The 26,299-nt window shown below is 35.2% G+C and overlaps 1 protein-coding gene across 2 annotated transcripts in view; it reads right to left on the reverse strand.

Moving 5' to 3' along the window:
* The window catches only part of STRN (striatin), a 99,070-nt gene that overhangs the window by 57,819 nt on the left and 14,952 nt on the right, over positions 1-26,299 (reverse strand). For both annotated transcript variants that reach the window (XM_027624105.2, XM_027624106.2), the window contains exons 2-3: positions 9,516-9,619; positions 2,015-2,088 (exon numbers count right to left, since the gene is read on the reverse strand). In XM_027624105.2, coding sequence (XP_027479906.2) covers positions 2,015-2,088; positions 9,516-9,619 — 178 coding nt within the window. The remainder of the gene's footprint in view (positions 1-2,014; positions 2,089-9,515; positions 9,620-26,299) is intronic.

Consider the following 26,299-nt stretch of genomic DNA (forward strand, 5'->3'; position numbering starts at 1 on the left):
GTCAAAAGGAGAGACACCAAAGCAAGATAGAAAAATTTAAAAAACAAAGGAAAAAATATGCCAATGATCAACAGATACTGCTCTAAATCTCATGGATTCAATATTCAGCTAGGGAAATGTGTTAACATTACTACACTGAATTGAACTTTAAAATCAGCAGCACATTCAGATCTTATAAGGTTTTTTTCATATATTGTCAAATATAGAAGCAGTATGGTAAAAGAGGGCTAATATGAATTTTGGACTCTAAAGGTATGGGGCAGCTGGCTGGCTCAGTCAGAAGAGCATGCGACTCTTGATCTTGGGGTTATGAGTTCGAGCCCCACCCTGGTGTAGAGATTACATAAACAAACAAACAAACTTTAAAAATATATATATGAATGTTGCAGTCATTAGACCCGGGCTCAGATCCATATTCCCATTACTTAATAATTGTGTGACCTTCAATCAGAGAAAGATATGTATCATATGACTTCACTGATATGAGGAATTCTTAATCTCAGGAACAAACTGAGGGTTGCTGGAGTGGTTGGGGGTGGGAGGGATGGGGTGGCAGGGTGATGGACACTGGGGAAGATATGTGCTACGGTGAGCGCTGTGAATTGTGTAAGACTGTTGAATCACAGATCTGTACTTCTGAAACAAATAACGCAACATATTTTAAGAAAAAGAAGAAGATAGCAGGAGAGGAAGAATGAAGGGGAGTAAGTCAGAGGGGGAGACGAACCAGGAGAGATGATGGACTCTGAAAAACAAACTGAGGTTTCTGGAGGGGAGGAGGGTGGGGGGATGGGTTAGCCTGGTGATGGGTATTGAGGAGGGCACATTCTGCATGGAGCACTGGGTGTTATGAACAAACAATGAATCATGGAACAGTACACCAAAACAAATTATGTAATATATGGTGATTAACATAATAAAAAAATTAAAAAAAAATAATTGTGTGACCTTAAGTTTCTCCACTTCTCTGAGTTCAATTTTCACATAGGTAAAATACATAGAGCCCCTAGTACAAGGCATATATTTCATATATTTCAGCATATAAATGATATAAACTAATTGATATCTTCAGATATTTGATCTAGAAATTTAATCTGAAATTGTCAAAACATACTCATTTGAAACATAACTTGAACAACTTTTCCTACTATCTGTTATACCTATTAATAAGTCAATTATGTCTATATCCTTAGTATTTGATTGTTTACAAAGTGTTATTTTTGTAGGGATGACAAGGAAGGTAGGAGAATAAAAAAGAAGAAATAACACAAAAAGATCATAAATGTTTCAGCTGTTAAAAGATGGTCTGGCTGCAGAATCTGTGCATAAGAAAATCCAAAAACAATTTTGCACCTGCAACTGAGGGATGAGGCTGAAGGGATTAGGAATTCCCTGTACTTGAAAAGAAATCTCTGAACTCCATCATTCCTTCTCTTTCTCTCAGGATTTCAAGGGCTTGATGTACTTTGTACCACACATCTCAAAGTTCCCATTAATACTAGGAAACCAGGCAAGACACAGTTACGTTAGTATGTTACCCCATGAATTCTGATCTTTCCAGGAAGTGTAGAACATAAGCAGAAAATGGGAACTAAAAGAAAGGGGAAGAAGAAAAAGGAAGGAAGGTGATGGAAAATCATTTAAACCATTTTTTTTTTATTTATTTGGGAGAGAGAGAGAATGAGAGAGAGAGAGAGCACATGAGAGGGGGGAGGGTCAGAGGGAGAAGCAGACTCCCTGCCGAGCTGGGAGCCTGATGCAGGACTCGATCCAGGGACTCCAGGATCATGACCTGAGCTGAAGGCAGTCGCTTAACAGACTGAGCCACCCAGGCACCCAAGATGGAAAATCATTTAAATGACACTAAATGATTAGCGCTAAAGATAAGTAGGTCAGAAAAAAATCACTAATATGCAATAATTAGAAATTAATTTGCAGTTATAAATATTGCTGCTATAAATACTAGATGTCAACTTCTTTTTAATCACTTAAACTTCCTTTAAAATTAGCTTACCAGAATCATAGCTTGGAGGCTTCATATCTCCCTGATTCAATTCTGTCCCATATTTCAACTTGTGGTATTTGGCTCTAACAAAGAAATAAGAAAATACAAACCATCTTAAAACATATTTAAATGAACTTTAGGATATGTAATAGGAGTAGTCATCAGTACGCAGTAGTCCTGGCTACCTTTCAAAGTAGGCTTCCACAGTGTCAAAGTGGTTGTCATTATTATTGTTGTTACACCATCAAGTGCCATTATAACAAATAAAAGAGTAACACTGGGAACCATAAATCTTTCTATAATTACATATAACATTCTAGTTTCTATAGTATTCAAATTTTCTTGATGATTTCCAAGTTACAATTCTACCATCAAAAGCAGTACATATATTTGGATTACGAAATAAACTTGTAGAAGACTAACCTTTCTCAAAATTGATGTATTTATAAAAAGAAAACTCATCTAATGGTATATACATACAACGGAGTATTATGCAGCCATAACAAAAGGGTAAGATCTTGCTATCTGTGACAACATGGATGGACCCAGAGGATATCATGCTAAGTGAAATAAGTCAGACTGAGAAAGACAAATACCAAATGGTTTCACTCATGTGTGTAATCTTAGAAAACAAAACAAATGAATAAACAAACAAAAAGCAGAATCAGACCTATAAATATAGAAAACAGAGACTTACCAGAGGGAAGGGCAGTGAGGGAATGGGCAAAACGGGGAAAGGGGACTGGGAGATACAGGCTTGAGTTATGGAATGAGTAAGTCACAGGAACAAAAGGTACAACAAATACAACAGTTGATGAAACTGTAATAGCACTGTATGGTGACACATGGTAGCTACACTCGCGGTAAACACAGCATAACATATAGAGATAATGAATCACTGTGCTAGACAACTGAAACTAATGTAACACTGTGTGTCAACTAGACTCAAAAAAAGTTTTAAGTCATCTATAATACTCTGTGCCTTGTCAGTCCATTACGATTTACCAAGTAGGCATTACAGTAAACAATCCAAAGGAGAGAGGGGGAATCAGCCCTAATCACCAGTGTTGAATAAGGTATTTCAATAGGAATGAATACATTTTTTGTTAATAGTCAAGATATCCTTTGCCTTTTCAGGAAGGACTATGAAGAGAAATTCTTATCTATTTCCCTTTTAAAGCTAGCTGAATATAATTATTTCTGGCTAACCTGATTTCACCATTTCAGATTTAAACATCTGAGACCAGAAAAATAATCCAGATAAAGTAAAAATTTTAAAGGTCAATCAAAAATGGCCATACTTACGTAATGTATTTATATATTTTGACTTGTTTGCTTCCCCAAAATATTGAGGCCATTCATAATAAATATTAAATGCAATAAGGTTAGGATAACAGTAATAATAATTAATTCAGCACTTAAAGAAGTTTTTATATTTCAAAAAAGGTATAAAGGAAATGAAAATTATTTGCTCAAATGGGCAAAGTACTGGAATTCATATTATTTTATAGTTACAACAGAAAAATCAATGTTTATATAGAGGAGGATCTTAAGAAAACCTATGAAAATTACAGACAGCTGATGTTCTATTTAAGGTCGGCAACAAGTATAGTAGCATATATTAGTCTTTATATGTTTTGCATATGTACAGAATGTTTTGTAATAATATATACACATTAAAAATAAAAAAGAATATTTGTTCTATATATGTGTTATATATATATGTCATATGTATAGAAGATTTCTGGAAGAATACGTAAGACATTAGTAAGATTTCCTTTGGGAAGGGAAAGCAATACATAAAGGGAGACCATATTGTGTTATCTGGTTAATTAACAACATGCATATATTTCTTTTTTTTAAATTTTTAGTAAATACTTTTGTTCCAAATTAACTAGAACATCTTTTTCTCTATTCCCAATGCTTCTGTTAATCACAAAGATTTCATCACCAAACATTTCCTAGTCTATTTCAATGTATTTGTAATAATGTTGATTATTAGAGAATAAGATTTATAGCCACTGAATTTTACTTACGGTTACCAGAAATTAAACAAGGTTCTCAATATTTGTCAATCTTCAGACTTTTCATCTACCATGAAACAAAGTAACAATACCTCCTAAAAGTCAAATAGCAATTGAAAGTAACTGGTCTGAGGATGGAATAAAAGTAGCAATAAAATATTATGGAGTTCATTTTCATACACACACACACACACACACACACACACACACACACACAGACACAAACACACACACACACACACAGAAAAACATTTCTATATAAAAATACTGCACTATAGTGCATTCTAGTGGTCTTGGGAAAAACTGCAACAGAGTTTATATAAAAGAGGAATAGAAATATTCTTTACAATGTATGTAATAAAAATAACATACTATGAGCTAACATTTCATAAAAGATTAGACAAAGTAAGTAAAGAACTGTCTTGTTTACCATAGGCTGTGTTCCCTTAAAGCAGGGTCTCCCTACTAAACTGTTAAATTCACTGAAAAAAACCTTACTCCCAGAACCCTTCTCAACTTAGCAACATTCCTTTTGAAGCTAACATGCCAAATACCTTTCTCACTCATATTGTTTCCCATGGTTTTAATACTTCATCTCACTGTGTTATTTACCAATCTTCTTATTCCCTTATCTTTTTGTCTAAATGTGACTGTAAAATAAATAGCAGATCTCATGCCTAAGAACCCTATGTCTGATACATAGCTAGGCCTCCCAACTGACCTTTACTGGATAAAAGAGCATAAAAATTGTATAATAATAAAGAAGTCCCGTTATAGCTTTGTTTCAAAGTCTTTTATTATATATAATGTGCTAGGAATATAACATAGCATCTCAATCACATTTTAAATGTTGATGCTAAAAATAATCTGATTAAATCAATGAACTGTTTCTGAATTCTTATGACATGTCAGGCACTGTACTGGCTGCTGGGAATAACCGGCAGTTTGTAGTCAATTAAGGGTAGAAGCAAGGAGATGCCTAAGAGATAGAAATTAAAATAAATAACAACAGCACCCTGTGATAAGAGTTATGAGATATATCAAATGTTATAGGAATTCACATAAGAGATTATCTAATTCTGTCAAAGGTGGTGTCAAGGAGAACTACCAAAAAAAAAGGTAACATATGAGATTTTAGCTAAACCTCAAAAAACCAGTGGTTTTCCAAACAGACGAATAGATTGATGAAAAGTATTTCTGTCAGAAGAAAAAGTGGGGAAAAAAATACATCATGGGTCAAAAAAAAGCCGTGTGTGTGTGTGTGTGTGTGTGTGTGTGTGTGTACACACAGGACTAGAAAGAGGCCTGGCTGTAAGAAGTCTTACTAAGATCTTTGAAATTAGCTACATATTTTTAAGCAGGGATATAACATATGTATTTCAAAAAATGAATCCTATGAATGTGGAAGATGAATTAGAATATGGAAATATCAGAGGCAAGGAGGACATGTGGGTTTTTATAGTGCAGGTGAAAGAGAGAAATGCGGAAAAATGGAATGTTTCAGAATTGTATTTTATGTAGTATTTAAGGTTCTTCAGTATAGAAGTTCCTGAGTAAATCTTAAACACTATGTGTTCTTGAAAAATTAGATGTAAATTTCCTCATTTTACATATTCTATCACACGTTAAGGAATGCCTTGATAAATTCCTGGCTAGGCGAGTAATCTTCCTATAATGTTAAAGATTCAGTTTCACTTAATTTTGGATCTTTTTAAGTGGGACTACTTAGAAAATCTGTAACACAGCAATTCTAAATCATGATCCTTACCCTTAGGTATGTCAGGGTAAATGACAAGATGTCTAGAATTTGCTGTCCTAAAATAGATAAAGATGAAGTAAGAATGACAGGAACATTAACTGTTGAGGCTTGGAGGTGTATATAAAAGATATTAGTCTCTCTACATTTATGTTTCAAATTATGCTCAATAAAACTCCTTAAAAATTCTTGGCTTAAAGTATTAGAAAAATAATTTCAGAATCAGAAGAACTGAAATGTTCTAGAACTCCAAAATTTTAAAAATTCCTGGCATTAAAGAATTCGAAAAATAATTTCAGAGTTAAAGAACTGAAATGTTTAAGAGCTCTAATCCAGAAAGAAATGCTTTATTTATTCCTTATTACACTTAAGTAGTGCCATAACATCAGGAATAATCTCAAATCATTCCATAAATTTCAAAAGATACAAAATCAGTGACTCTGGAATCAGAATTCCATTAGTTTAAAAAAAAAAAAAATCTTCCTTAGACCCAGCCAATTATCTCTCCTGTTTTTCAAAGTCAAACTACTTGAAAAAATAAGCGACTGTATCTGTCTCCACTTCATCTGTCCTTCTCAGCCCTCAATCCCCTGTGATCTGGTTTATGTTCCTGCTACCTCACTGAAACTATCCTGGCAAGGAGACCAGCAAGCTCCTACCTGGCACATCTAGATAACTACTTTCAGCTTACAACTTACCTGGAGTCTGCTGGGCATCTGCAATTGTCAAACTCCCACCTTCTTTAGCTTGCGTCCAACATACTGCTCTCTCCTTCCTTCTCCAACCCTTCCTTTGCTGGCCCTTCCTCCATCTGCCTTTTCCTCAAACACTTCCATTTCCTGTGGCTCCAGCTGATTCTGTCTTCTTCTCCCATAATACTTGTTCTGCTTGTTTCAACTACTCCTATAACTTTATCCACAATACTTATGGTACCCAAGTATACATCTCTAGTCCTGAGTCCCACTCCCATATCTGCTTTTCAATACTTACTTCTTAATCTTTAATTCATTTGATAACTTATAAAACTTTCACTCAAGCCAGGAACCTGGGAACCATTCTTGAATTATAATTTTTATGGATTCTATTTAAAATGTTTCATAGCTGATGCCTCCTCTATTCCAGCAGCTACCATGTTATAATTTCTCATCCTAGACTATTAGACTCTTCCTGCTTCTATTCATAGATCTTTCCAGTCCATCCCCCATAACGAAGTCAGGGTGATCTTTCTAAAATCTATTTCACACTATTCCATGCTCCTTTCAACTGCATGACAACTAAATACAATACGTATTCCTAGACTGGATCCTAGAGCAGGAAAAAAAAGTACTATAAAAATCATTACTGGGACATTTGATGGGGAAAATGCTATTAAGATCATCACTGGAGGGGCACCTGGGTGGCTCAGTCATTAAGCATCTGCCTTCAGCTCAGGTCATGATCCCAGGGTCCTGGGATCGAGCCCCACATCGGGCTCCCTGCTCAGTGGGAAGCCTGCTTCTCCCTCTCCCACTCCCCCTGCTTGTGTTCTCTCTCTCGCTGTCTGTCAAATAAATAAAATCTTAAAAAAAAAAAAAGATCACCGGAACATATGAATATGGGCTATATTAGATAACAGTGCTATATCAACATTAAATTTCCTTAATTTGATAAAGAGTTGTTAATTATATAAGGGAATCTCCTTGCTCTTAGAAGATATATACTGAGGTATTCAGGGGCAAAGGGGTATAACATCTGCATCTAAGTAGCAAAAGATTCAGAAAAAAAGCAATATGCCTACAGAGTGAACATACCAGTAAATATAGCAAAATGTTGTCAACTGGGTGAATCCGGGTAAAAGGCATGTAGTTCTTGCAACTACTATTAGCTTGAGAAATTTCAGAATAAAAGGTTTTGAAAAACTTTCAATGTTCCCTATTATATGGAAGATAAAAGTCTGAACTCCTTAGTTAAGTTCTCCATCATCTGGCTCTTGCTCACATCTACCATTATCATTTATTAAATCACAACTAACATCCTACCGTCGACACACAGTGACTGCATATTTCTGTAACACACCAAACTACTTTGTTCCCTGTCAAACATATCCTCTCTACTTCTTGAACCTTGCCTATCTGGCGAACATCTTATTTTTTATGATACTGTTGAAGTCTCACCTCCTCTCCAATTACATCCTTCCTTCTACTTCCACCTTCCAGATCCAAATAACCACTCCCTTCTTTGTGACCCGAATGTACCCTGTACAGACATCTCCAATAGCACTTATCGTACTGCACTGCACTTTTGTGGTTTACAAGTGTGTTTCCTGCTACTCTGAGCCCTTAAGGACAGGGACAGTGACCTACGTTTATACTCAGCTCCAGCACAGTGCTTAAGTTGGATGGATATATTAATGAATATGTTTAACGAGAAGGGACACACTCATACACGCACATACACACAAAACATCCCTGGTTACTTTAGTATATGTATATTTTAACTCTTCTGTATTACAAGATAGAATCATGTATTGGTAAAGAGTATAGGCTTCAGAATCAGACAGACCTGAGGGATCTGAACCACAGCTCTCCTACAGCTTTGCAACTCTACTCAAGTTACTTTGTTTTTAAGCTTCAGGGCCTGGTACACAGTAGTTAATAAATAGCTGCCATTATTAATGTTATTATTCTTTCTCTTCCATGATGCCTATAATTAGATTGCTTAAAATCTCAAATATTCCCAAACCGCATGCTTTTAAAAGTAGTTTCCCTCCCCCCACCCATCTCTCCAATACAGCTTTTAAACAACCTCTCAAGGAATAAAAAGAATCATCTATTTTTTAACCAAGAGGTCAGCCTGTTTTCAATTTCTTGTGCCATTCAAAGATCCTGTGTAAAGGTGAAAACAAGTCCTATTAAAGTTTAATCTGCTTCTTAATATTCACAAATATCATCTGTTAAATGCTATTTTATGGCAGTTTTGCAAACAGCCCATTCATCAACTTCAAAGAAATGAGAAAAGTATGTGGTCAAAACAAGCAAAATAGAGAATTTCAATACCGCCTATCAAGTACTCAATTATCAGAAACAAAAACAAAAAATTATCTAAAAACAAAAAATCCAAAGACCACCTGTTAAAACAAATAAACTTATAATTCATATGAAAACTTCCAAAATTCTCATCTATGACCCGTTGTCCTTTACCTGTGACCCGAGCTTAATTGCTTGAGTATCTTAGACCTAGCAACATAGAAAGTTAGGATTCACTTCTGGAGAGAGATGAATAGTGCTGATAGCAAAGGAACAAAATACCAAAAAAAAAAAGTCTAGAAAAAGATAAAAAAGATTCTCAATACAGTCTGCATTTTTTCCCAAAGAAAACACATCAAAGTGAATAATACTAGTTGATGAGGGAGTAAGCATCACAGAAATTTCCTTTACAACTCAAAAACGATTTCAATTCCATAAAGAAATGGATAATGACAGCTCGGAAACACGTAAGTTTCTTAAGAAAGGACAGGGAAGAGGAAAAATGTTGCTAAATTTTTTTTTAAATGATGTAAATCAGTTTATTGGTCATGATTATTAAACATTCACAAGAACATTAACATATTACAACCATTTTTAAATGTGTATTACATATACTATTTCCTGAATTCAAAAGTATTAAGTATTAAAATTTGGATTTGTTTTAGGAATGACAAAAATTACTCCAATCTTTAAAGAGAACATCATCTTCCATTTTATTGAATTACCTTTCCTGTTTAAGAGCGTACTCCAGCATTTTGATCCTCCTCACAAGATCCTTCTTCAAAATTTCTTGACCCTTTCTTTCCCCCTGAAGGAAAGCAATCTGGGCCTGAGTAGGGAAAAGAAAGACAAAACTAAAATTAGACCAAATAAAAAAACTTTTTAACCCAGTTGAAGAAAGAAACTTTGGGAGATAGGACACTTAGATACAAATACGTTTCCTTCTACATATGTGTCACAAGTGCGTAAGTATATAGAAAGGCACTGATTGCAAGGGGAAAAAAACGTTTTTTTTAAATATGCATTTTACTTCAGATCAGGGATGTTACAACAGGTAGACTGTGTCCTCTAAGAGTCTATAATCTAAAACAACCAATATAAATGCAGACATATGCAAAGTGTACAGTATAGTTTACTCAAGTGTTTATGGCATTGAGGGGGCTTCTCTTTTATAAAGAGTGAAGATGGGGAAAGGGGATAGTAAAATCCTGAGTTCTTGTAATACCACTGCGAAGTAACAGTTCTCAGAGCTTCACCACATATATAAATCTTATGATGGACTTAAGATTGTCTTGAAAGACTTTATTCTGGACCTCCCCTGCAAACAATAAAGAGCTGCCTTTTCTCAATCCCCACTTTCACCCCAGCCTCTTTTAGAAGATTTAATGTGCAGAAAAAAAGTGAAAGTTCAAAAAAGGAAAATCAGAAACCACAGCCCTCCATAGGTTCCTGGCCCCTTCAAGGAATAATTAAAGAAAAAAACAAAAACAAAACAAAAAAAAACCCTACATTTTAACATGTAAACAAACTGTAAAACTTTTGTCTTCAGAAAAACAGCTAGGTAAGAGTGGCTCTCCAGAATATCTAAAAAGACATTCAGAATTGAAATAGTATCTTCCACTTAAGGAACTGAAACTAGTTGCAAACACTAACTTGTTAAAGTAACTCGTAACACCACTAAGAATAGGGCAGAAGAGATTTAAGGATCCTTAAGAATAGCCATCGATTTCACTATTCTCATATGCTTTCCCCTTCCGTTTCTATTACATTAGTGCAGATAACAATGTTACTTATATTTCCACAGTGCTTTCCATTTAAGTAAGCAGGAACTTATATTTAATGATGACCATACCACATCCTTAAGAAATTGTGAATTGTCCAACTAAAGTTTAGTGAGTGAACCACTAACTACTGTTTGAATTAACACTCCTTTCTATGTTTTCAGTACCATACTGAATACAAAATCCAATTTACCAAGGATCTTATAATTTTCAAGATGTAAGTAGTGCTGTTTTTGTTTTTATTTCAATAAGCTCTTGAAATTGCAATTAAAGAAGGATTATTTTTTTCTTACTGAATTAAAAATAGTCCAAAGACAACCATAGACAGAGAAAAAGAATATCTATACTACCCAAACTTAATGATCATAAAACCTTTCAAAATTATGTATTCTGCAAGGAGATCATTATTTTATGTAAGCATAATAATAACACAATGTATTTAAAGCTGACAAAAATGAGGGGCGCCTGGGTGGCTCAGTCAGTTAAGCTTCCAACTCCTGATTTCAGCTCGGGTCATGATCTTGCGATTGTGAGATTGAGCACCCCAGGTCAGGCTCTGTGCTGAGCATGGAGCCTGCTTAAGATTCTCCCTTCCTGGGGCACCTGGGTGGCTCAGTCAGTTAAACATCTGCCTTCGGCTCAGGTCATGATCCCAGGGTCCTGGAATCGAGCCCTGCATCAGGCTCCCTGCTCATGGGGAGCCTGCTTCTCCCTCTCCTCCCTGTTCATGTTCTCTCTCGCTCTCTCTCTCTCAAATAAATAAAATCTTTAAAAAAAAAAAAGATTCTCTCTCTCTCTCCCTCTATCCCTCATCCACATCTGCCCCCCACACTCACCCGCTAAAAAAAAGGAATAATGAAAGCTGAAAAAAATGAAAGCCTTGTCAAAAGGATATGACAGTCCAACTTGTTTGACCAAACAATGCTTTGGCATAGAATTCTATACATTCTTCAAAACGACTTTAATAAAAATAATAATCTAATCTGCATAATTATAAAATCAGAGTAATAATAAAATCAATGACCAATTTCTTCCTCTCTATATCATTTGGCTAGTTTTGTATTTCTGCCACCATCATGGTTTCTGGATGATTCTGAAACTTCAGCCCATAATACTGGAAAGTCTTTACTGTGATTAAAAACTCCTTGTGTTTCCAGTACACTTGCTTCCCCATCCTTCTACCAATTCACATACTGGATTAGTTAAATATTTAATAAAAATAAAAGACCTAGAACTGTTTAAGACAAAGGTTACAGAGAAGATGGAGTTGCCTAGAAAGACAAACAAAAAAGAATAATAGTATTGGTGATATTTCTTGGTGATCACAGAATAGCTCTGTGATATTTCTGCCAAAGATGCATAACCTAAAATCAATCATAAGGAAATATCAGGCAAATTCAAGTCAAGGGACATTTCACATTAACTTTCTTGTGATGTTCAAAAGTGTCAGCTCATAAAAGTCAAGGAAAGACTGTTTTAGATTGAAGGAGCCTAAAAAGACATGAAAACCAAATGTAATACATGATTTTGAACTGAATTTGGCTATAAAAGGACCTAATTAGGACAAGTGATTAAACATGAATGGGGTCTGAGGATTAGATGGTAGTAATGTATCAGTGTTAATTTCCTGATTTTGATGGTTATATGTGGTTACATAAGATAGTACTTGTTTATAGGAAATAAACACTAAAGTATTTGGAGGGAGGCAACAGCCTATCAGGTTGGCTGGCAACTTGCCCTCAAATGGTTCAGGAAGAAAAACATTCTGTGTATTGCCCTTGCAACTGTTCTGTCAATGTAAGATTTATTTCTTTTTAGTTTTGAAACAAACACTATGCCAACTCCCCCTAATATAAGATACAAATAATTCAATTCAAAGTCAGCATTATGTATAATGGAAAAACCCAAGAAGTACTGACAATCAGGAACAAAAAAGGATGTCCATTTTTTACCACAAATATTTAACCATGTTCTGGAGGTAGTGGCCAATGTCATCAGTCAAGAAAGAAAGAAGTTTAAAAACAGAAAAAAGAAAACAAAATTGTTATCACTTGCAAATGATATGACTGGATACCAGGAAAATCCAAAGAAACTGACTATAAAGTCTTACAAAAAATAGAGGAATTTTAATGAAGTAGCTACATGTAAAAATAATAAATTAAAACCCATGAGCTATGAAAACAGTTCTATAATGATAGAAAACAATCCCATTTCTAATAACAAAAATAAGCTGATGAGAATAAAACTTCCAAGAAAAAAAATAAAAGCTAAGCAAAGAATACAGCACATGAGAATTCTAAAATACACATGGGAAAAAAAGCAAAATAAACAAATTATTTAAAATCCCTGAGATATTTTAAAAGATATTATGATTCTACAATCACTTAAATGGTGGTACTGATTCATGAACAGAGCTATGGTATGGACAGTCCAAACACAAACCCAAATATATACAGGAATTTAGTATATGCTAAAGGGGACGCTGCAGATCACTGGGGGGAATGTGGATTATTCAATAAATGTTGATGGGCAGCCACCTGGAAAATATTTCTCACATCAAAACAATAAAAAATGTTCAGGGGTGCCTGGGTGGCTCAGTCGGTTAAGCGTCTGCCTTCAGCTCAGGTCATGATTCCAGGGTTCTGGGATTGAGCCCCACATTGGGCTCCTTGCTCAGTGGGGAGCCTGCTTCTCCCTCTCTCTCTGACTGCCGCTCCCCCTGCTTGTGCTCTCTCTCTCTCTCTGTCAAATAAATAAATAAAATCTTTAAAAAAAAATGTTCAAAGAACCCCAAAGCATTTGAAGAAAAGGTAGGGTTTGTTTTTGTTCTAATAATCTCAAAGTTAGGAAAGCCTTTCTGAGAATAAGATAAAATCCAAAGCCATAAAAGACGAATACATTTTATCTCAAAAAAATATTTGCATGTATATGGCAATTAAAAAGTTGCTGAAAACCTGTTATGAGAAATAAGACAATTCTTTTTTGACAAATGTCAAAATGAAATAGGAAATACAGTCAACACAAATCACAAGAGTTTGCTTTTCTTACTATATTAAGAGCACTTACAAATCAGTAAGATAAGGACTCAACAGAAAAACATACAAAGGACATGCTCATAGAAAGGAAATACAAAACCTCAAACATATTAAAAAGATGTTTAATGTCACATGAAAGAGAAATACCAATTAAAACTATAATCAGATTTCCTCTTTTCCATCAGACTAAGTTCAATAATGTAATAAAACAATTATGTTGGGGGGAAAAGGCATTTGCATGTTGGCTGTGATGATATAAATCAATTTCACTACAGGGGACAATTTGGCAACATCCACTGACTCTGTAAATGCTCATACTCTTTACTCAGCAATTCTAATTCTAGATTGTTATCCTTCAAATATATTTGCACACGTGTGAAATGATACACTGAAAGAATACACACAAAAATGTATGTATAATTCTAATGTCCCTCCACAGGGGACAGGTTAAATAAATTATAAATACCACTAGTGGAAAATCAGGTCCTCAACTGATATCTATAAAAAAAAAGGAAGAAAGAGTCAATCTCTTAGATATTTTCCCTCTGGAAAACTCTACTCAGAAAATTAGAAAAAAAGATCTTAAAACATATGTTCTTACAGACTAATTTCTTCTGTAAAAACCACCTGAGTCTAAAACATAATAACTGGTATAAATCTCTTTACCCTTTCAAAATAAAAAGTAAATCCCAGATAAAGATTTTTCTAATATGGCAGGATACTGTTGTTTGAATTGGATTATTTAACTGAAAAGACAGGAAGGGGAGGACAGACATAAGGGAAAAAAAAGACTGAAAGAAAGGAAGGGTAAGGTGGGAGGGGGAAGGGGGGAGGGAGGAGGGGGGAGAAGGGGTGGGGAAGGAAGAAAGGGAGGGAGGGAGGAAGGAAGGAAAGAAAGAAAAAATAAAAAGAAAGTGGGATACATCTATACAAAGGATTGCTACGTGTTTGTTACAGACAGCTCTAGATATATTGATTTAGAATGATTCCCAAGATAGATTAAATAAAAAAAAAAAAAGCAAGACACAGAACAATGTATATAGTTCGCAACCATTTGGTTTAAAAAAAAAAAAGGTAAATATACTATTATGCTTCTATGTATAAGTAATAACTCTGGAATGATTCACAAACATGTAGTCGTTCTGAATGTCTCCTGAGAAAGTAACTAGGTGGCTGGGAGAAAGAGGAACGGGAGTTAAAACTACTTTTAAAATATCCATGTCCGTCCTTATACCTTCTGAATGCCGTACCACAGGCATGTTACTATGCGTAAAAGTCTCTTAATTGAAAAATGTAATGACAATTACAGCCAAACAAATTCATTCACCAGATCTGGCTCCACAAGCCACCAGTTTGTAGACTTTGTCTTGGATGTTTTAATCCAACTACGTTATTTTTACAAAGGAGAAAAAAGCACCAAGAGATTGAGTAGTTTATATCCCTAAAGAGCACAGCATTCTCACAAATGAACTAAGATGACAGTCCAAGACCATGAATGAATCACCACTTGGAAAACTCACACGCAATGTAGTGGGAGTATCAGCAACAAGGATATGATAGAAAAACGCATGGTGCAAAGGGCCCCTTAAAGGTTCTCCCTGCACATCACTACAACAGAATTCCTTCTGAAATAAAAAGAGACAGTTCTCTAGAGAGCAAATATATTCCTAGCCTCCAATACTGTCCAGTAATATGGAACAGTGATGAATTCAGTTATCTAATTTTTTTATAGCTATACCTTATGAACTATTAAGCTACAATTTGCCTACTTTTTAAAAACTCTTGCTTCTGCCTGCACTAATGTCACCTCAACATTCTCACAGAGTGAATTCTTCTAAACTTTCCAGAGTTCCGGGAACAAAAGATTAAGACATGCAATTGAAATCTTAAGAAAAAAATTAGAAAAATGAAGTAAATTCAATTTGATCAAGTAGGTAAGGTATGAAAATAGCTTTCAAGTGTTACAAATAAAATAATATATTTTTTAAAATTGTAAGTCATCATACATCCACTTATCTGTACAAGGAAACCTAATGGTAATGGCACATATATTTGAAAAGAAAACTTCGGAATTATCTTCAAGGAAAATGAATGTTAGAACTTTCACGATGCTTTATAAAATTTTTACATTATATACCTAAAATTAGGCCTTCATTTCCTAACCATGAGAAATAAAAAAGATAAAAACAACAATAACTGGATATTTTACAATTTGAGTCTACATGGTAAACAAAAATTAATTTTTGTATTATTTTTCAATTCCAATTTGTCAAAAGGATATAGATAAGGAGTATAAATCTGTTTTAGCTAGGCAGGTTTATCTGTATATTCAGGAATATCTAATAAAGAAATTATTTTAAATGTACCATTTAATTTATTGAAACCATTTAAACTATCTTGTACTCTAAAATTAAAAAGGGCTCAAATTCAAAACTGAAATCACTAGAAAACATATTCACAAAAAGAAAAATACACAACATATTAGTTTGGGTTGGACACTTTTCAGTTGTTTCTTGGTCATCCGCTTTGGGAGGGAAAAAGCACTCACTTTTACAAAAATGTAAAGTACAAGAAAATTTGACCGATTTAAGCTTCTCACTTTGAATTTGAGCACAAACTCACAAATAGAGAAATATTTGAAAAGTAAAAGTGAGTAATATAGTTTACTTAAGCTAAGAAATAGCATACGATGAAGTTTCAATAATTTGCTTTATATCTAAACACCTTTATAAATCATACCTGTTCCCTCTGAAAAGCCTTGGATTACATTATTCTCTTAAATTCGGGCTGCCAGTTGGTTTTCTCTGGCATACAACTGTTGCCTCTAGAAAGGCCTCTCTCCTGAAGACAGTGTGACATTAAACTTTACCATGGGAATCACCTAGAGGACTTACTAAAAAACACAGACTACTTGAGCCACGCTCTACCCTCAGTCTAGAGTGGGGCCTGAGAATCTGCATTTCTAGCAAGTACCCAGGTGATGCTAATGCTGCTATTCTGGGACAACACTTGGAGAACCACTGACCTACACCATTTGTGACATAGTTAGAAGGCCAAAAATAAAGCAAATAGGCCGTTAAAGAATGAGGGATTGAGCTGTCCCAGAACCCTAGCTCTCTCCTCCACAGAAGTACAAAGTCTTATATAGGCCCTCAAGCTGACAGACAAGGACACATTAGTTTTTTTGATTCTCTTCCAAATTTCTTGTTTATGACTATATTTTTAGCAGTCTCAAGATAAAAACATAAAATTGACCATTTATAATTCAGTTTAATCACATCTTTAGGGAATACCTACTACCCACCACAGTCCATATTACTGTAAAGAATATAGGAAAGACAAAACCAAGTTCCTACTCACAGTGCACTTCCAATCTAATGAGGGTACAAGATCAGGACATGTAGGTATAGAAAAGAGCTAAGACCAGACAATGGGGTCTCCTAATAAATGAGGATTTGAGTCATAAATTTATTGAATGTTCACATTTATTCATTTAACAGTATTAACTGAGCACCTGCCTTGCACCAGGCAGTCATTGACACTAGGGCTAGGGTAGTGACAAAATAAAACAGAGCTCACTGCCCAGTGGATGAAACATGTATGCTGAACAAAACATATGATGTTGTATGCAACTAGAACCAGAAACAGTTATAGGCAAAAGCAGTGACTATAAAAATAAACACAAAATAGGTGCATCTGGGTGGCTCAGTTGGTTAAGTGTCCGACTCTTGATTCTGGCTCAAGTCATGATCTCAGGGTGGTGAGACTGAGCGCTCAGTGGGGAGTCTGAGATTCTCTCTCTCTCTCCCTCTGCCCCCCCCTTTTTGCTCTAAAAAATAAAAAAAATCTTTAAAAATAAATAAATAAATAAACACAAACTACAGTGAGATGCCTAGTCAACTCTGGGGTCAAGTACAAAACTGATGTTCATCTCAGAACCTGTATTTTAATCCAGTATTAACTTTACAACTAGCTTTATCTTTCAATAAATGAATGAGCTTCCTGAAATTTTCCTCAAAAATTCTGTACCATTATTTTTATTTATTTATCTAGCATTCTTTTCCAAAGAAGATGAGTAATTTTTTTTTAGATGACACATTATGTCTGAAATGCCATACGAGATAGTGGTATATTCGATCACATCAATCCCTACATCCCTACATGTATGATTAAAAATATAGACTGTCCTACACAACAAACTCTCCACTGCCCAAATTCACACTTAAAACATTAATTACATGCATATTATCAACTGATGGCAAGATATAAATAACTGTACATCAAGTTTCTTGAGTCCGCACAAAGGTTCCCTCTTGCCCCCAACCAATCAATTCCCACAGCATGTCCTCCTATCTCTCTAATCTTTACAAATGTTTCTAATGTTTGCACAAAGAAGTGGAAAATTCAGTTACAAAAAAATATATACATATACATATATGTAATATACAAGCGTATCAGATTAACATTGTGTACTATAAACTTGCACAATGTTATATCAGATATATCTCAAAAAAGCTGGAAAAAAAAGAATATGTATATATTCATACACATACATAGAGTGGAGTGAGAGAATAAGGTATCAATCAAAGGGAGAATCTGTGGATGTGCAGTATAATAAACTTGACATTCACAGATTTAATATTCACAGTTATCACTGTTTGAGAGCCACTCAGAAGATATTCCCTTAAGACAATGAGAAGCTAGAGGACAGATCCAGAGTAAATGAGTGAGCCGAGCCTAGATAAGCATTCACATCTCAAAGTTCAAAAGCAGTAACTCTATTTTTCTTTTTTAAACTGAGTTTCTTCATAAAAAATGTCTCCCCTGACCCCAACCCCAAAGAAAACCAAATGGCTAGCACAAATGAAGTGAAGAAAAATATAAGGACTAAGAAAGTAAGAGTTCTTAGGAAAAGAAGGAAATGCCAAATTTGGTATTTGGTAACAGCTTGTAACTATGAATGTGAACAAGTCCACCAAATGTTCTATACAAAAAAAAAAAGAAAAAAAACATTACTGACTCAGCAAGTGCTCTAACCTGAGCAAAATCTATTCATCAAAAGAAATAAAACTTTCATTAACACTAAGAAGAGGGGCGCCTGGGTGGCTCAGTTGGTTAGGCGACTGCCTTCGGCTCGGGTCATGATCCCGGGGTCGTGGGATCGAGCCCTGCATTGGGCTCCCTCCTCCGCGGGAAACCTGCTTCTCCCTCTCTCGCTCCCCCTGATTGTGTTCCCTCTCACGCTGTCTCTCTCTCTCTCTCTCTCTCTCTCTGTGTGTCAATTAAATAAATAAATCTTAAAAAAAAAACCACTGAGAAGAATATTAACTTAATAGGAATATATATATATGAAACATGAATCTCAAAGGAAACATGATTCAGAGGAAGCAAGGGTCCCACACAAAGACCTCTTAATTTTAAAATTTGAGGATGCACAAAGTTCTCAAAGTATCCCTTGCAAATGACAAGTTTTCTATAGTGTATGATTTTCTTTATGGTTAGAAAACTGCAAAGGAGTTCTAAACATGTCCTAAACCAAATCACCTTTTGAGAGGTATACAATCTCTAAAGAAGCAGTCTTCAAGGGGCAACACTTTTCATATTTAAAGCATTCATTCAATATGTCTGAATTGTGAACCTATAAATGTAAGGCGTTATGAAACTAAAGCCCAAATTCTTCCCAATGGAATTTAAGGCTATCTACAATCTGTTCCCAGCTCACCGGTCTAGCTTTGTCTTCCACATTTCCTTCTCACACAACCTGTGCTCTAATCAAAGCAGACCATCTTTTGGTCTTCAAATATGGCCTCAACTCTTCCAGGCCCATGCCTTGGCTTATGTTCTTCTCTTCATCCCCACTACCTTCCCCAAATGCCCTTTTGCAATTTCAAATTCTACCAATGCCAACTCTTAGCCTATTTAGCTTAAAGTAATCCCTCCCTTCTCTGAGGTACTCTAAAGAGTACTTATTATTTTCTATTAAAGAAAAACACCTCTATGTGTAAATACTGTTTTACTACTTTGTGGCACTTAAACTAATGTTCATTCAGGAGGCAAGAAAATAAGCACTTTGTAGTACAAGGCATTCTGCTAAACACAGTTTAAGTATTAAACTAATCTAATTTTCTGTTATTACAGTTTTTATATCATTTTCTTTGAGTTTATTACAGAAGTAATAATAATAATAATTGAGTAAAAAATCAATTTAAGCAAATTTACCATAACTTACCTAACCATTGTAGCAGATCTTGCAGACTGGCTACTCAAAATACACATTCCCAACCCCTTTCTACTCTGTAACTTCCCACTATAGAATCTGGAAAGTAAAATTCACGCTTTCTTAGTTTCTGTTGTGGCCACACATGGCTATGTAATCAATGAGATATGTATGGGTATCTGCTGGGGATGGGGAGAAGGTACTTATGAGAAAATTTATCATTCATTGATAAAGGAGACACACCCAAAAAACATTCAAACAAACCTATTTGCTGCTTTTCACTCTGGTCTTGAGATCTCTAACTACAGCAGTCCCGTAATCATAATGTAACGAGAAAGAAGACAATAAGCCAACAGACTGGGGTGAAGGATGGCAGAGGAGAACAACAGAAAAGGCCTAGTTACTTTATGTCATCACTGAGTAACTACACCAGCTTATGTCAGAGAAAAAGACTACCCACCACCAGACTTGTGGGAAAAATATGACCTTTGTTATGTCAGTGTTAGATCCGAAGGGGTATGTGCACCCCGATGTTTAAAGCAGCAATGTCCACAATAGCCAAACTGTGGAAGAAGCCAAGATATCCATCGACAGATGAATGGATAAAGATGTGGTGTGTGTATATATATGTGTATATATATATGTGTATACACACACACACACACACACACACACACACACACACAATGGAATATTATGCAGCTATCAAAAAGAATGAGATCTTGCCATTTGCAACGACGTGGATGGAACTGGAGGGTGTTATGCTGAGTGAAATAAGTCAATCAGAGAAAGACGTGTATCATATGACCTCACTGATATGAGGAATTCTTAATCTCAGGAAACAAACTGAGGGTTGCTGGAGTGGTGGGGGGTAGGAGGGATGGGGTGGCTGGGTGATAGACATTGGGGAGGGTATGTGCTTTGGTGAGCGCTGTGAATTGTGCAAGACTGTTGAATCACAGATCTGTACCTCTGAAACAAATAATACAATATATGTTTAAAAAAAAAGAAGAAGATAGCAGGAGGGGAAGAATGAAGGGGGGGAAATCGGAGGGGGAGACGAACCATGAGAGACGATGGATTCTGAAAAACAAACTGAGGGTTCTAGAGGGGAGGGGGGTGGGAGGATGGGTTAGCCTGGTGATGGGTATTAAAGAGGGCATGCTCTGCATGGAGCACTGGGTGTTATACACAAACAATGAATCATGGAACACTACATCAAAAACTAATGATGTAATGTATGGTGATTAACATAACAAAAATTTAAAAAAAAAAAGCATTCCTGATACTCATTTCACTAGAGCTGGGCATTTAGACTGTAATTTTTCATTATTACAAAATAAACTGCTAATGATATTCTTCATGCATATAGATTTTTTAAGCTTTTAATTTTAATTCCAGTGTAGTTAACATAAAGTGTTATATTAGTTTCAGGTATATGATATAGTGATTCAACAGTTCTATACATCACTCAGTGCTCATCATAATAAGTGTACTCTTTAATCCCCATCACCTATTTCACTCACCTTCACACACCTCCCTTCTGGTAACCATCAGTTTGTTCTCTATAGTTAAGAGTCTGTTTCTTGGTTTGTCTTTTTTTTTTTCCTTTGCTCATTTTGTTTTGCTTCTTAAATTCCACATGAGTGAAATCATATGGTATTTGTCTTTCTCTGACTTATTTGACTTAGCACTGTACTCTCTAGACCCATCTATGTTGTTGCAGATTTCATTCTTTTTATGGCTGAATAATATTCCACTGTATATATATATATATACCACATCTTCTTTATCCATTCATCTACTGATGCACACTTAGGTTGCTTCCATAATTTAGCTATAGTAAATAATGCTGCAATAAACATAAGGGTGCATGTATCACTTTGAATTAGTGTTTTTGTATTTTGGGGGGTAAATACCTAGTAGTGTGATTACTGGATCATAGAGTAGTTCTATTTTTAACTTTTTGAGAACCTCCATTCTGTTTTCCACAGTGGCTGCACCAGTTTGCATTTCCACCAACAATGTAAGAGGGTTCCTTTTTCTCCACATCCTTGCCAACACTGGTTGTTTCTTGTGTTTTTGATTTTAGCCATTCTGACAGGTGTGATATCTCATTGTGGTTTTCATTTACATTTCCCTGACAGTGAGTGATGTCGAGCATCTTTTCATGTGTCTGCTCGCCACCTGTACATCTTCTTTGGAGAAATGTCTATACATGTCTTCTGCCCATTTTTTAAACTGGATTATTTGTCTTTTGAATGTTGAATTATATCAGTTCTTTATTTTGGACACTAACCTTTTCTTGGGTATGTCATTTGCAAGTACCTTCTCCTGTTCAGTAGGGTGCCTTTCATGCATATAGACTTTTAAGGGAATTATTTCTCTGGGAAAGACTGCAACAAACTGAATTACTAGGTCAAAGTCTGTTTCCTGATAGATAATGACCAACTGATAATACCAACAATGTATGAGAGTAAAGTTTAACAAATCTCACCTAGCATTGGGTGTTGTTATTGACTTTTAAACACTCATAGATAGAAAAGAGTACCTTTCATTGCTTTAATGAATATTTCTTTTACAATATTAATATTGACTATTTTGCCATATGCTGACTGTTGTCCTGTAACAGAACCATCCAAATACTCATTAAGAGAGTAGTTCAATAAGCTATATTTTGATTGCTTTAAAAAATTAATCTTCCTCATTAAAAAATACTATAAAATGGAAAAAAATTCAAATTTTATATAAATAAAGGAAAAAACCAACATCCATTCCTTTACCCCATCCCACTACCTAGAGATAACCAAAGTGAACAGTTTCCTGAATTCTCTTGTGAACTTTCCTGTATGCAGAGACAGAAAGATAAGCAAAAATGACATCTGTTTTGGTTACATAATTACCGAAAGTGCAGAGACTACAACTATACATATATGAAAATACATGAAATTAATGAAAGCTATCTTTTTTTGAGCTCTTCCTATGTTACATTTTTCAGAATAAGTGTTTTAACTCATTTCATTGTCACACAAACAAAGAGACAAAGTAACTATGTACAAACCAATCATCTTTAAAACATGTATACTAACAGAGATCTGAAGAAAACACAGATGGTAGAGGGTTAAATTTAAAGAGCTTGTAGTGAAGGAGGGTAAGTCTGAAATGTAAGTTTATATGTTGCTGATTTTACTATTAAGGTGGGCACTCCCTACCTTGGGAGTAGGCAAGACAGGACTGGAGCTTCCAGAATAGAAACATATTTAGCAATCTTGACTTTCAAACATACAAACCCATAACATGTCTCAAATCAATTAAAGTAGCTACAAGTATGTGTGTGCCTATAGATATATACGTAGATATCTCTATGTGTGTGTATATATATATATATTCTTTTTACTAATTTGTAAGAGTAAGATCCAGAAAATGTCTTTTTAAAATTAAATCCAGGGCGCCTGGGTGGCTCAGTTGGTTAGGCGACTACCTTCGGCTCAGGTCATGATCCTGGAGTCCCGGGATCGAGTCCCACATTGGGCTCCCTGCTCAGCAGGGAGTCTGCTTCTCCCTCTGACCCTCTTCCCTCTCGTGCTCTCTATCTCTCATTTTCTCTCTCTCAAATAAATGAATAAAATCTTTAAAAATAAAATTAAAATAAAATTAAATCCATTACAATCGCTTCTCGGCCTTTTGGCTAAGATCAAGTGTAAAATTAAATCCATTACATAAAACAATGCCTGTTATTTTATAAGGTAATATTCCTAATATAAATACAGATCACTGGGGTGCCTGGGTGGCTCAGTCGGTTAAGCGTCTGCCTTCAGCTCAGGTCATGGTCCCAGGGTCCTGGGATGGAGCCCCTCACATTCCCTGTTTGTGTTCCCTCTCTCACTGTGTCTCTCTCTGTCAAATAAATAAAATATTTAAAAATAAATAAATAAATAAATAATAAAATAAATACAAATCCCAATGACTTCACCTTAACCTACTTTACAAGTATTATATTTATTTAGCTTTAATAAATAAAACTATCGTCCTGTTTCCTGCTAAAACTGTATTACTAACCTAAAAAATTACCAAAAATAAATTACAGAAAAAGAAGAAAAACTAATCCTACTTGTAAATATAGATAGAAAATGATCTCAATAAATAGATATTCCATGCTCTCATAAAGGATATGAATAAGCAATTTAGAGAAGAGGAAACTCAAAGTCTAAGAAGCTTAGAAAGAGATTCTTGATCCCACTGATAAGCGGAAAAATTCAAGTTATATAAATAGGAGATATACCTTTATGAGACTAGCAAGAAGGAGAATTCTAGATGATATGTGATCACGTACTGTTAGTGTAAATGTAGACAAGGGCAGTCCTTCTCAAACGCAGTTGGCAACTTAGCTAAATTAGGTTTATGCATACCCAACAATTACTGTTTAAAAAATTCTCAAACAGGGCGCCTGGGTGGCTCAGTCGTTAAGCGTCTGCCTTCGGCTCAGGTCATGATCCCAGGGTCCTGGGATCGAGTCCCACATCGGGCTCCCTGCTCAGCAGGAAGCCTGCTTCTCCCTCTCCCACTCCCCCTGCTTGTGTTCCTGCTCTTGCTGTCTCTCTCTGTCCAATAAATAAATAAAATCTTTAAAAAAAATAAATAAATAAAAAATAAAAAATAAAAAATTCTCAAACAGTTCAAACTAATAGTTAATGTATACAAAATATCACATATGAATCTTTTTAAAAAGAGAAAAAAATGAAACAATTTGAGTTTTGCAAATAAAGAACGCGTACAGAAAAAATATTTTACAAAGGAAAAACGGAAGATGAGAAGAATGGAGATTAAAATAGATAAGCAGATTAAACAAGAGAGGCAATAAACAATTATTGCCAAGGTAAATACAAGTTCAATAAAAAACCCAAGTGTGTGTGTTTGTGTGTGTATATACATAAAATTCTGGCGGGATACACACTAAATTGTTACAATTTATCACTAAACAGGTTTGTGAGAAGGACTGGTGAGAGGAGGGGTACTTTCTACCCTTTATCTTTCTGACTATCTTATGTTTTATATATACACCTATTCTTTTTTTTTTCTTTGAAGATTTTATATATTTGAGAGAGACAGAGCATGCACAAGGGAGGTAGGGGGCAGAGGAAGAGGGACAAGCAGACTCCCCACTAAGCAGAGAGGCCAGATGCAGGATTCAATCCCAAGACCCTGAGATCATGACCTGAGCTTAAGGCAGACGCTTAAACGACTGAGCCACCCAGGCTCTCCCACCAATTCTTATTTTCAAGATATTTCTTCTGACAAAGATTCTCTTCTCAACCTAACTTTAGTCAGGCTCCTCTGAGTCGGCTGCTTAACTAAGCCAGATCTTTAGACTTCCATGTTTACCTTCACATCCCCCAATTTTAGCAACAATCTTACTAAGTCAGTTTGGCAAGAATCCCTCACCTTCAATATCTCATCACTTTTAACACCTGATCAAATTCCTCACCCCTCCAATCCCCCAGGTGACATTTGGTCACCCTGGCCTCCCTTCAGCAAGAATCCTGTCAAGTTATTTTAGCCAGAATCCCCTTACTTGTGATGTTTCCTCTTCATAATTTACATCCCAACCCCTCACCCCTTGGCTATAAATTCCTAATTTTCCTTGCTGTGTTCAGAATTGAGCCCAGTTTTATAATGAGGTCTCTTTCCCCCTACTGCAATAGTCCCTGATTAAAATCTGCTTATACTACCTTAACCACTTGTCCAGCTCTGGTTTTCTTTAACACTGTTAAATGTAAAATTTAGATAGTTTCTAAAAATAAAGTCTAAGTTTAACTCTGAATTCTAAATAAGGATTAAAACTTTCTTTTTTGTAGAAAAATTGGTGGTTTCTAGTCAGTGATTCATGCTCTAAATCTCTTCTCTAATTCATATTATAGCAAACTTACAAAAACATTTTAAAGATTTTTTTAAAGATTTTTTAAAACATTTTAAAGATTTTTTTTTTATTTGAAAGAGAGAGAGCTCCCTTGTGCGCTGGGATGGGGGGACAGGGGGAGAAGCAGACTCCCCGCTGAGCAGGGAGCTGGATGCGGGGCTGATCTCAGGACCCTGAGATCCTGACCTGAGCTAAAGGCAGACACTTAACCAACTGACTGAGCCACCCAGCTACCCCTACAAAAACATTTTTTAAAAATCAATATAGATTCCTTAACTAGGGAAGTCCAGCTTTATTAAAACAAGTTTTTATTACTAACTACCTGATTTTTAAACATCATAAAACTCATTTCCTGATTATATATATATATATATAAAATTAGGTCAAAATATCAAAGTAACCATTTTTATTCAAACAAGTAAACAAGAGAACACAAAGTAGGGAAAATAGGAAAGACTTAGACACACATAAAAAATACCTGAGATAAATCATTTAAGCTTTGATGTATACTGAATTTTAAAGATAATAAATTCCTGATTTCATTTTGAAAAAAAAGCCT

Source organism: Zalophus californianus, chromosome 8 (genome assembly GCF_009762305.2).
Source record: "Zalophus californianus isolate mZalCal1 chromosome 8, mZalCal1.pri.v2, whole genome shotgun sequence".
Taxonomy (NCBI): Eukaryota; Metazoa; Chordata; class Mammalia; order Carnivora; family Otariidae; genus Zalophus; species Zalophus californianus.